This window comes from Suillus subaureus (genome assembly GCF_016647635.1).
Source record: "Suillus subaureus strain MN1 chromosome Unknown BJ212scaffold_22, whole genome shotgun sequence".
Lineage (NCBI taxonomy): Eukaryota > Fungi > Basidiomycota > Agaricomycetes > Boletales > Suillaceae > Suillus > Suillus subaureus.
In genome coordinates, this window is record NW_024538578.1 from 578,748 (window position 1) to 591,098 (window position 12,351).

At 47.1% G+C, this 12,351-nt stretch overlaps 3 protein-coding genes across 3 annotated transcripts; all 3 read left to right on the plus strand.

The window, feature by feature from the left end:
- Positions 1 to 2,825: 2,825 nt before the first annotated feature.
- On the plus strand, positions 2,826 to 4,123 carry BJ212DRAFT_1300877 (uncharacterized protein; the record flags this gene model as incomplete). The annotated part of the gene is made up of 3 exons (XM_041333044.1): positions 2,826 to 3,443; positions 3,494 to 3,651; positions 3,709 to 4,123. 3 exons carry the CDS (start codon positions 2,826 to 2,828, stop codon positions 4,121 to 4,123), a joined length of 1,191 nt encoding a protein of 396 aa, XP_041191651.1.
- A 1,674-nt stretch (positions 4,124 to 5,797) lies between these two features.
- On the plus strand, positions 5,798 to 7,610 carry BJ212DRAFT_1482363 (uncharacterized protein; the record flags this gene model as incomplete). Its single annotated transcript, XM_041340405.1, has 6 exons — positions 5,798 to 6,751; positions 6,797 to 6,838; positions 6,891 to 7,079; positions 7,134 to 7,184; positions 7,232 to 7,384; positions 7,440 to 7,610. The coding sequence occupies 6 exons, from the start codon at positions 5,798 to 5,800 to the stop codon at positions 7,608 to 7,610; spliced, it is 1,560 nt and encodes a 519-aa protein (XP_041191652.1).
- Positions 7,611 to 9,266: 1,656 nt separating this feature from the next.
- Positions 9,267 to 11,584, plus strand: BJ212DRAFT_388545 (quinon protein alcohol dehydrogenase-like superfamily). Its single transcript, XM_041343078.1, has 6 exons — positions 9,267 to 10,460; positions 10,511 to 10,540; positions 10,594 to 10,779; positions 10,832 to 10,882; positions 10,930 to 11,088; positions 11,144 to 11,584. Exons 1-6 carry the CDS (start codon positions 9,417 to 9,419, stop codon positions 11,480 to 11,482), a joined length of 1,809 nt encoding a protein of 602 aa, XP_041191653.1. The 5' UTR covers positions 9,267 to 9,416; the 3' UTR covers positions 11,483 to 11,584.
- The last annotated feature ends 767 nt before the right edge of the window (positions 11,585 to 12,351 follow it).

Genomic DNA, 12,351 nt, shown 5'->3' on the forward strand with positions numbered 1-12,351 from the left:
GAATTGTGGATGTGTGAGATGCATTTTGTATCATGGAGCGATAGTGTCTCAAGGACCAATTGATAACTGTACTAGTAATTAATATAATTGGGCACATTATGAGAAATTCAGCCAATTCAGATAACTCAAATAATTTGGAGAAATTTAGGATGGGAAGGTTTTCCTGATGGCAGAGGCTGTGGGAACGTTGGCACCAGCAGCGGGAGTAGTCAGCACCCAGCCCACACATTGCCGAAAGTTGATTATGCTGCAGTCAGTGGTGGTGGGCAATGCCCACCAACAAAGTGTGATGCTTATATAAGCCAAAAACCCCTAAATGGTCCATTTTCTTGAAACCAAGTGCATACTCAACAGCAAAGCAGTTATTGTGCATTATATTGTGGTGGAAACTAGTGTAGATTATGCTAAAGTATCCTATGTGCAGCACTGAATTATGTGATCAAGCTTGTAAATATAGGTTATATGCAATATTTGCAAGGGAGCATATTAGTATCCACCTAAGTGTCATCATTTGTGTCATCGAGATCATTGTCATGAGTCACCAATTCACCTCATAAACATGCTGAGTGATGAGCCGAAAGCTTCTTGAGCAACTCAAGGCACTGTGACTTGCTGTTGAGGTGTGATTTGAGTGGAATATGCTTCTCTGCTCCTAGACAGCGATAAACCTCAATCTGATCCTTGAGAGCTGGATCAAGCAAGCATACAAGTTGGTTTTGATTGAGCACCAGCACAACACCTGTGAAATAAGTCTCCTTGGCAGAATTAGATGCCTGCTTCTCTGTAGTCTTCTTCTTGGCAGCAGTGGCAGAATCAAGCTTATGCTGAATCAATGCCCCCCGCTGCTGCCTCTCAACTCCACTCATATCAGTAAACATGGCATTCATGAATTCTTGAGTGTCATTGCATTTTTGCATGGGCACATCGAAGTTGCTCATTCTTAGCTTTAGAACACCTTTTTTGGAAGAGCCAGGCTGTACTTGATGCACCATTTGGTGTTGAAGATTACAGTGAGACTTAAAATATCATAACATCTTTAAAAAACGAGAGTTGACTGCACGTAGTACGTAGAACTTCGAAGGAATGCAAGCACATCGCATATCTGTGCTGAAGCCATAAGTCCCGTTTTTGGAAAATCACAAATTGTGGCTGACCTTTTACTGTTTACAGGGGCTGTTTTCATCCGAGACCTCTATGTACCACACCCGTTGTCGTTTGCATTCATGCACAGCAAGGAATACTCTCATTTCCCCCCAGCCAACAATAATTTCAGAATAGATTTTTTGTTGTGTGCTCTTGGGGCCTAAAACCAACCATTACTGAGGCTAAAATATGCTCACAAATGTCAAATTGCAAAATGTATCCTGATACTCTTGTTTATAACATCAATCCATCACATTTCGCCCATGAACACTTAACACAAAAGTCTTTCCTTTGGTACATAGTGTCAAGTTTCACTTCTGTGTGTTTATAGCGTGGGATAGCTTATATAAGTGTCATGCTTTGCTGGCGGGCGTTGCCCACCACAGTCAGCTAAGCCACCGTCGGATAAAGCTGAGAGGAAAAAACGTACCTGCGAAGTCACTGCTGAGTACTGTGGTATAGATTATTCCCTCTAACTAGTAACGCGAGAGCGTACCTTCTCACGTTACTGAGTAGTAACATAAACGGTGTCACTCAGGTGGTTATTTCCTGTGCATGCTGTCGCTTTACCTGATTCAGACTTTTGAACTCGGGCCGGCACAAGATATGCGGATATCTCTTCTGTGCTGTGTTCACGAGCCGTAGTGGTGTAAATAAATTCCCGAGACGACTGTCAAATTATGAAGAAGTTCTTCGATGCATCCTGGAGTTGATCTGGTCGATAAGGGATTTTTTTTCGCCCAACCTTCACCGTATAACTCGTCCTTCCGGCCAGACAGGTTTTCCTTGCATTTGTACTGTCTTTTTACACTTCACGCGTATACAGGCACTGAAAAGCGATCAGTTGTAGGCTCTCAGCGGGGTGGCAAAGACACCTTTGCGTCAACCGACTAATGTTGCAGGACGGCGATCTCCTTCAACTTGCTTGTGTAGTTTTAATAAAATTACGGTAATTCTCTATCTTGGATAGAGGTGTCGAGTTCCCCCAGAATCTAGGACAGGCTGTTGCGATACATTAAAGGAAACTGAATAAAAGTGTGAGTGCTCGCAAAGAAATGCAATCAGAATATTCTTACCCATGACGTTTGGCGCTTGAACACCTTATGTAGGTCCGCTCTTTGTTACTGTTGACCAGTTCACCGCGTTGGCCGTGTCTCCCAAAGTGCCAATATAAATTTCGATCTGATGTCATCACTCTCGCGAGTGGAATTTGGATCTACGATCATTCAACCCCTCGTGGAGCCATAAGCTTACTCTGATCGCATTGTTAGTCTCAGGAAGGCGTAAACATCCACAGCGCGTCCACAACACGCGTCTCGTCTTTTCAACGCGGACTTGCCACAAGAATGAACATCTCAAGTGTGGATGCAAAGCTGAACATGTCGTACCAACAGACCACTGTCCCATTTAGTGAATAATGGTGGTCCACAGGATATGTTCTCTGAAAGGAAGGTCCCTGCAGTGGAAACACAACTCGAGGACACCTTCAAAGCGGCTCCGGACAAGCATATAAATATTGCTTCGGTGGCCTTCATCCTCTATCCCTCACTCACTGCACTTACTGCCACTGCGAACGCATACACACCCACTTAATATTTTAATCATTTATCTGCTGGCCCAGGTATGTGTATACCCAGCTTCAACACCTGCGCTTCCTAACTACATTTACTTTTTACCTCCAGATGACCCAATCCACATCCCACCCCTCCTCGTCGAATGATTCCGATTCTTCCAATGCGGTACAATACATGCCAAACACTGGCATGTATATGGGTCAATTTCCCTGGCCCCAGCCCGCGTACATTCCTCATCCAGGCTTCTACAATCCTGATGATGTGGAGCCTGATGCACCACATGGTGACGCCCCCTCATACGCTCCCGTCGCACCTTCGCCTAATGTGGGTGCTGGAATTGAGCATCACGCATTCCAAGCAGGACCAAATGGTTATTACCCCCCTGCAGTAGCTGATATATTGGGTGCCACTTATGTTGGTCCATACCCACCGCTAACTCAGGCTGCTCCTCCGCCACAACACCCATCCGCGCCACCCCTGTACCATCAATCTTTCCCATCGAGTTCTTTTCCAGGAGCCACGAACCCTTACACTCCACCCGAACCGCACCAAGAATATATCCACCAGAATCACGCGCCTTGGCTTTCAGCGCCCTTTGCTCCCTTGTTTGTCCCTCAAGCACCAAGTTTGTCGGTCGGTAAAAAGCGCGTCGCCGAAGGCCTCGAAGAACGCGGCGTCAAGCGAACTAAAATAGTCTCCAGCAGGATCAAGAACGACCCGTTATTTGTGAGTTTTCTTCTCATCTTGTGAGATCTCATTTTTAATCCTTGGGACAGAAACCCGTGTTAGATCAACATGGTCAACCCAACGGGACATTCGTGTGTTCCAAAGACGGCATAATACTCAATCCTGAAAGCTATCTTAAGCACCTCAAGACGAAAAATCACCTAGGCTTCAAACTAGAGAAATACAAATGCCCCGGTTGTATCAAAACGTGCGTATCCTAACTCTCAAAATAAGCGCAACTTGTAATTAATATTGTTGTGATTAGTTATGCCCGACGTGATGCCTGCAAGAGGCACTGGGACGACGGTTGTGGAAAGCTAGCACCTGAGGGCGCTCGGCAATCATACGCAGACGCTTGCAGAAATTCCACGAGTTCCGCCTCTGCCGCGCCTGTGACAATGCCTACCGCGCCTGCGACAGCACCTACCACGGCATTCACATATTCTTACCCGTACCCCATGCCCGTCACGTCGATGTCCGGAAACGGGCCGATCGCGTTCCCAGCAGCTTGGGTTGCGCAGTCGTATGGAACGCCCACTGTCGCGGATCCCGTACTTTGCCTCTCTCAGTCACCAGAGAATAACATGGTCACAGAGCCCACCGAAGACGAAGACGAAGACGACGAAGACGACGCTGATTTTTGGGAGGCTAATGAGATACGGGACACAGATGAGATGTAGCTATATTTTCCTTCTGCTACCAACTATTTTCTCTGTTTTATCATCTGCTGTTGTTTATTCACATATTCTTTCCATCTACACGCATTCTTTCCGCCTACACACACTCTTTCCGCCTACACACATTCTTTCTATTTCCTATGGCATAACACGCTACTCTTCATTCATTCATTCATTCATTCATACTATCACGATCGCTATTATCGTTATTGCTATTCTTATGCATCACCAAGGTGATTTGGTATTTCATTGATTGTAATACACACACTCCTTGCATGTACGCGCTGGAAGATATAAGGAACGAGCGGGCAAGTGGAAGCGATTCCAAAGATGGACTCGACAAGTATCGATATTAATACCAGAAATATCGACTCATTTCCGCCGTTAAATCTTGACAGACTCAGAGAGCGCTTGTTCAAGATTCAAATGAAGACCCAGACGCGCAAATCATTAATAGGCACGAACCTAAACCAAAACTATATAGCGGCACTACAACACGAGGTAAACTATCTCAACGCGGAGCGGGCCCACAATTCACTCAACACGACGAAGTCCCTTCAGCGGAGGTAAATTATGCAACACTATTGAGGGTGTTCTATTACTCGTGGTGGGTGTTTCCCTTGTTTGGCAGTCAAGCATGAGCAGTGGCATCCCACAAACAGCTACCTGGGTGGATAATATTGGGAGTGTAGCAATAATGACAAAACCCCCATTGAGCCAGTCTATCAACAGCAGATGGTTAACATGCGAAGATAGTGCTACATCGTACTGAAGGAGGCCTCGATCGTAATCACTGACCCAGACCACCCACCGGCGAGTTCCACTGTGCGGTACACGGTTCTAGGGACGAAATCAGCACATGATAACTGAATGTGCAGAATGCTAATAGAATAAAATGCAGATTGTAGAAGCTCGTCCCAGAAATGGTATGTTGCAATTTCTGACTCATAGATCGTCGACCCTTCCTAAATTTAATAACCTGGCGGCAGAAGGGCAACGGAAGGATATATGACATTTCTAATGCAAGAGAAACTTAGCTGCAAAAGCTATCAGCATCCACCCCAATGCCCGTTATACTTTCCAGTTATTCGCAGAGATGTACCGGCGTGGTTCATGACATGATGCGGACAATACCAGAGTTGTAGAGGAGGGACCAGTGCATGCGGAAACCGAATTAACATTCGGTTGACAAAGTACAGGATGGTGCTTTATTGGCAACTAGGAATGTCGTGGAAGGGCCTTGGACGAGCCGAGTTTAATGAACTCAAATGATACGGGGGAGTTTAAAAGGACATGCTGTACGACGAACAGCCATGAGTTATGAAGAGGGGTAGATATAAATAAAATAAAGACGGAACGCGCCCATATTCCCACCGCCGCTCTTTGACATCACTAGCATCCTGGTAAGACGAAAACTCATAAGAGCATCACGCACAGATGAACTGACAGTTTAACCGGAGTAGGAGAAGTGCAGCAGCTCTCGAACGAGTGAGAGTTGAACCCACCCCATATCAAGCCTAACCTTGCAGGGCACAAGCACTACATCCAAATAACTTGCCAACCTGCTTGGCGAATACAGCTATGATGGCTTCCAGCTCAATGATACAACCCGGTGCAACAACAAACAAATCAATTCTGACACCAGTCATGACCTTGGAGGGACATAAGCCATACATTATGTCCCCGTCGCATCGTGAAAATCTCGAGTACAAACATGTTTCATGCATTTCCTATTTTCCCGACGGCATGCAAATGATCAGCAGATCGGACGATAAGACCATTCGGCAATGGGATCTGCGGGAGGGCAAGGAGATTGAGGAGGCTCGGGAGGTTTGCGAGAATCGTATAAATGCAGTGGGGGTATCAAGGGATGGTCGATGGGTTGTCACTGCTGGTAGGGAACTCAAAGTCAGTGAGGTTGAGACGAAGATCGTGAGAACATTTCGTAAAGGCTATTGGATCAGATGTATCGATATCTCCTCGGACAGCACGCTGCTAGCGGGTGGGTCGATCGATTCTGTGCAGATATGGAGCTTGGAAACTGGCGAACTCGTGGCTGGTCCATTCAAACCAAGTGGTAATTTCGTGGACACACTTCGACTCTCGGAAGACTCTCGGAAGCTGGCGGCGATGTCAAATTGGGGGCGGTGTCTTCAGGTGTGGGATGTCCAAGCACAGAAATTGGATATCACCGTACAAAATTCCATTCCAAACAAGGTGGTGGCATTACCGGTCTTCTGGACAACAAATGGCAAATCCATCGTAGCCTCATTCAGCTTCATTCAAGTTGCAGATGAGTGTCCCAGGATGATCTATGAGTTTGACGCGTCGACGCTCAGGACTGTCGGAGCTCCTTTCAAAGGGCACACTGATACCATCACCGGTCTAGCACTCTCCTCTGATTGCGTTCTTCTTATCAGCTCTTCATACGATAACACCATCAAGCTGTGGGCCTTCGAGTCCCGTCAGTTCCTCTCTTCATTCGACGTCGAATGTCCCCTCACCCTCGTTCTCTCGCCCGATTCACGCCAACTGGCTTACACGTCTTGGGATGACACCAATATCTATATATGCAACATTCCAGCCAACATCCTTGCTAGCATCGGGCTTGCAGAAGACCCGCAGCCTGGTGTATGTATTCCCCTATACATCTATCATATGCTAATACTCTTACAGACCAGCAAACCTGAAGGTTTGCGCTGTGCTGACATACTCAACGTACGTGGTCCTGCTCTCTCATTCATTTACATCACACCATTCCCTGTTATAGTCCGATGTAACGCGTCATCCCGTGTGCCGTAAATCGGTGATAACACCTGCCATGTCTCTCAACCCTTGCCCCCCAAGACCTCTGCCTACAAGCGACCAACATGCTTTCCTTCGTTTTCTACGCAAGCTTCTCTCCTCCTCTCCTGGTATTGACGCGATTCGCACCAATGAGCCTCGTAACCCCCTGGATGTATGTTTCTTGTGCCCGTTTGCCTTTGCAGTTGACTCGACGATTCCCTTGCAGTTCCCTGCCACATCGCCCCTACCTCGTCCACTTATAAAACCAGACGAGAACGTGAGTGGGGACTTTCGTTATTATATATTCAACTTACATTCTTCTAGTCTCGACCACCCATCACTCAATCCTCCGTCGTTAATACTTCCCCAACCCTCAAATCCAGCTTACATCGACTATTAACTTGGTGGCCCTTCCAGACAAAGCATGCATCGCCTGCTATCAATGTTGTTGATGTTCCTCTCGCTCCGGGTAAATTGGTATGCACGTCTCATTTTTCTCATAGTATTCCAAGTCTTATGCATTCATGTATAGCGGTACGCTACAGCGGGTGCTCCCGGCCCTGATGATGACCTGATACGCGACGAAGACTATGTTTCTCCTCCCTCCTTCGCCGAATCCCGATTCACGACAACCATCTACGGCAAAGGTGGCCTATGCCGGAGAGCATGGAAGTGGCCGGTTTTGTTTCTGCTTGTAGAGTGATTTCGACCCCGGGCATTTCGTTATTGTCATTACTTCTTGCATGCGTTATACTCCTGACAAACCCTAAAGCGGGTGAGGTCTATCAATGCACAGTCCCCGATAACAATCGATCCTGTCTGGACTCTATGAAGACCTCCCATATGCACAGTCTGTTGCATATCCAAATTGTTGGACTCAGAAGGTTGTCGTCTCCTTCGTAGTCTTAATTCCAGAGATTAGAGGGGCCGGAGAGGATGGCTCCTCTGGTATTCGCGCGGTCAGCCTGATTTTTTGATACAACTAAAGCTGCCTGAAATATCCTCGAGTGCCATTGCAGCGATCACTCCAGTCAACTTATTGACAAACAAGCGGGAATGAGACAAGATACTACATTGACCATGGCACTCAAATATAAGGTTATGATAGTTCCAGATTAAAGCAAGGCGGAGCCCGAAAGCAGTCCTAAGGTTACTAATCTCATGTAGATCATCGTCGGACCCTCTCGACTTGTAGACCTGTATGGAATCCGATGAAGCAAAAGCTGAATCCAACTCTAAGTAACAAAATCATGCATTTCCTGATATAACAGGAAAAGCGTCATATAACAAGGTAATGACATCTGCCATGACAGCATCCACCCCAATGCCTGTGATACTTCCATTCATTCGTATAGGTGTAGCGGCACGATTCGCATGTGACATGGTGCGGATAATATCAGAGTTGTCAAAAAGGCACTGCATGTGGAGACTGAACTGGCGCCCGGTGATGGGTACAAGAGACTGACTGGCGCTTGATTGGCATTTGGAAATGAATGACGTGTACGAACCAAAAAGGAAGAGGAAAGTTCGATGAACTGAACCTAGCTATAGGGTGGAATTAGAAAAGGATATGCCATGCGATGCACAGCTGTCTGGAATGTATTAATATAAAGAGGTGGGGCAGGCGCCCATATACTTCATCGCTCTCTGTCCTTGCTAGCATCCTGGTAAGACGAAATCCTATATGAGCATCATGCATGAATGAACTAACGGCTAGTTTAAAGCAGGCAAAGTGTGATATTCGAACGAGTTAGACTTGAAAATCATTCAATATCGAATCTAGCCTTACAGGGAACGAGGCTCACCGGACACACCTATTAACCTGCATACTTGCCAACCTGTCTGGCGAATACAGCTGTGATGGCTTCCAGCTCAACACAACCCGGTACAACAGATAAGTTGATTCTGACACCGGCCTTGACCTTGGATGGACATAAACCATTGATTCATTCCTTGCCGGGTGGTAGACATCTCGAGTTCAGAAATTTTTCATGTATTTCCTATTTTCCTGACGACAAGCAAATGATCGGTAGGTCGGGAAATAAGACCATTTGGCGGTGGGACCTGCGGGAGGGTAAGGAGATTGGGGAGGCTCATGAGGCTTTCAAGATTAATTGCATAGCTGTAATACGAGTGGGGGTATCAGGGGATGGTCGATGGGTTGTCACTGCTGCTGGAGATGTCGACACCAGGGAGCTCAAAGGTTGAGACATATGGGGACCGTGAGAAATGATTTCATGACACATCTGGGATATAAACGTAAACAGGTAGAACGCGTGCGGCGTGCCTATAGGCCATCGTCGCTCTTCATCGTCGCTAGTGCCATCCTGGTAAAACCGAAGCCCATATAAGCACCACGCACAGACGAACTGACGATTGATTTTAGTAAACAGAGTACGGTAGCTCTCGAATGAAAATCACTCAAAGGTCAAGCCCAATCTTGCAGGGTACGAGAACTCACTGAGCACATCCAAATAACCAACATACCTGTCTGGCAAATACAACCTTTATGGCTTCCAGTTCAACACAGCCTGGTGAAACAGCAAACAAATTGATTCTGACACCGGTCATGACCCTGGAGGGACATGAACCATGGATATCTCCAGGCTGGTCGGATGAAAATGGCCATCCCGTCAAGTCCAAAGATATTTCATCCATGTCCTATTTTCCCGACGGCAGGCAAATGATCAGCGGATCACACGATCAGACCATTCGGCGATGGGACCTGCGGAAGGGTAAGGAGATTGAGAAGGCTCGGGAGGTTTGCGAGAATCGTATAGATGTAGTTGGGGTATCAAGGAATGGTCGATGGGTTGTCACTGCTGGTGGCAGTGGGGAGCTCAAAGTCAGTGAGGTTGAGACAGGGACCGCGAGAACACTTCATGAAGACAAATGGCCCTGGCCATGGATCAGGTGCATCGATATCTCAGCGGACAGCACACTGGTTGCGGGTGGATCGGACGATTCTGCAGTGCGGATATGGAGCTTGGACACAGGGAAACTCATGGCCGGCCCATTCGGATCAAATGATAATTTTACACGCACTCTTCGACTCTCGGCAGACTCTCGGAAGCTGGCGGCGTTGGGGCGGCGTCTTCAGGTGTGGGATGTCCAAACACAGAAATTGGATGTACAAAAATATACTCTCAGCACTAGTGCGGCGTCAACTTTGCCTGTATTCTGGACAACAAAAGACAAATCCATCATAGCTGCAGATGGCACCAGGACAATCCATGAGTTTGACGCGTCCACGCTCAAGACTGTTGGGGCTCCTTTCAAGGAGCACCCTGGTCCCATCATGGGTCTAGCACTCTCATCTGATTGTGTTCTTCTCGTCAGTTCTTCTTTGGACCAAACCATCAAGCTATGGTCCTTCCAATCCCGCCAGCTCCTCGCTTCATTCGACGTCCAAAATATTGTCCAGTCCTTTACCTTCTCACCCGATTCACGCCAACTAGCTTACACGAATTTCAATGATTGCAATATCTACATTTGTAACATTCCAGCCAATGTCCTTGCTAGCATTGGGCTTGCAGAAGAGCCGCAGCCTATTGTATGTATTCCCCGCATAGAATCGTCGTTTACATGCTAATATCCTTACAGAAACTTTCACGCCACGCTGGTCTGCTCAACGTACGTGGTCCTGCTCTCTCATTCATCTGCATCTATACCATTCTCCATCACAGTCCGATGCAACACGTCGCCACTCCCGCAAACCAGTGATAGCACCTGTCATGTCTCCCATCTCTCACCCGCCAAGACCTCTGCCTGCTGGCGACCCACACACTCTCCTTCGTTTTCTACGCAAGCTCCTTTCATCCTCTTCTCGTACGGATGCGGTTCTCACCGACGAGCCTCGTAATCCCTTAGACGTATGTTTCTTTACCTGTTTGCTTCTTAGTTGACTCGACAGTTCCCTTGCAGTTCTCTGCCACATTGCCTCTACCTCGTCCACTTATAAAACCAGACGAGAACGTGAGTGGAGGCTGCTATGATTGCATATTAAGCTTACATTCTTCTAGTCTCGACCCACACCGGCACCACCCACCACCCAATCCTCCATCGTCAATACTTCCCTGGCCCTCAAATCCAGCTTACATCGACTATCAACTTGGTGGCCCTTTCAGACAGATCATGCATCGCCAGCTATCGCCCTTGTTCCTCTCGCGCCGGGCAAACTGGTATGCGCTTCTTATTTTTCTCGTTGTATCCTAAATCTCATGCATCCATGTATAGCGGGTGCTCCCAGGCAATGATGATGATGATTTAATACGCGACGAAGGACTATATTTCTCCTCCTCCTTCCCCCAATCCCGGCTCACGCCGAGGGATTGTCAACGCCGGACAGCATGGAAGCGGCCGGTTCTGTTCCTGCTTCTAACTGAATTTGAACTTTTCCCCTGTTATCTCGTCACTGTAACTGTAATTACTCGTTGCATGCATTGTCTTCCTACACTTATATCAAGTCTATGGTTACTATACCCCTTTGAGCGCTCGAGATATATCACAGTCCCGATGGTCGATCCTGTCCATCACAGGTCGCGGAGTGTTTTGTTTTACAGCAACACACGCTAGAAAATGAGTACGAGGACCTCTGAGACACACTGTTATGCGTCCAGTTGCAATCAGAAGGACGGCCGGTTGACTATTCACGCGTTTATAGTATTTCCACCAACTAGATACTCTTCATTCATTCATACTATTACGATCGCTATCATCGTTATCGCTATCGTCATCATCATAATAGTGATTCGTTGGTGATAATAGACACAATCCTTGCATGTGCGCGCCGAGTTTCACAACACAGAACTCGAACTTGACAAGCACCAAGATTCAATATCAGGCAATTCGCATAAAGCTGGTGTCCAAGAAGGGATCCGAGCTTGTGTCTTATGAATAATATTTAAGGCAGGTTGGTTTCATGACTCGATGCTCACTTCAGATCCATTAACACGGCTCGAATTCAGCCGTAGGTTGCATGTGACCGATTGAAGAGATCGTAGTGAACAGTTTGGAATCTGGAGACAGCATTGGAACAGGTGCTCAATGGAGGTTGAACTCTACACTCTGGATAGTATACTCATAAGAAATGAGGGACGCGGAGGTAAGGCTGAATGAGTGCAGGCTATCAAAGAATTGCAGGGACAAATATACAGATTAGGAGGTAAGCGGTGCAAGATCAGGACATCAACTAACCTCCGATATCACGCGCGAGCGCACTAGCTCAGTCAAACTGTGCCAACTACTTAGCAACAGTGACAAGTGCAACCGACCACGTCGCAAAAAAAGGCAATCGAATTCTATAATCTTGATTGGTTCGTCCTCGTCTTGGAGGCGAAGCATGAATGGTAACATCCCACTTCAAAAGACTACCTGCGTCCCATCAAGCAAGTCCATCGGCAGTTAATCGTCAACATGCAAAGATAAGTGCTGCAACATACTGA

Excerpts from the sequence above, each read along its gene's own strand:
- BJ212DRAFT_388545 (XM_041343078.1), top strand. The coding sequence starts at position 9,417 with ATGGCTTCCAGTTCAACACAGCCTGGTGAAACAGCAAACAAATTGATT. Across the intron at positions 10,461-10,510 it reads CAGAAGAGCCGCAGCCTATT|AAACTTTCACGCCACGCTGG; the intron begins GTATGTATTCCC and ends ATATCCTTACAG. Across the intron at positions 10,541-10,593 it reads GCCACGCTGGTCTGCTCAAC|TCCGATGCAACACGTCGCCA; the intron begins GTACGTGGTCCT and ends TCTCCATCACAG.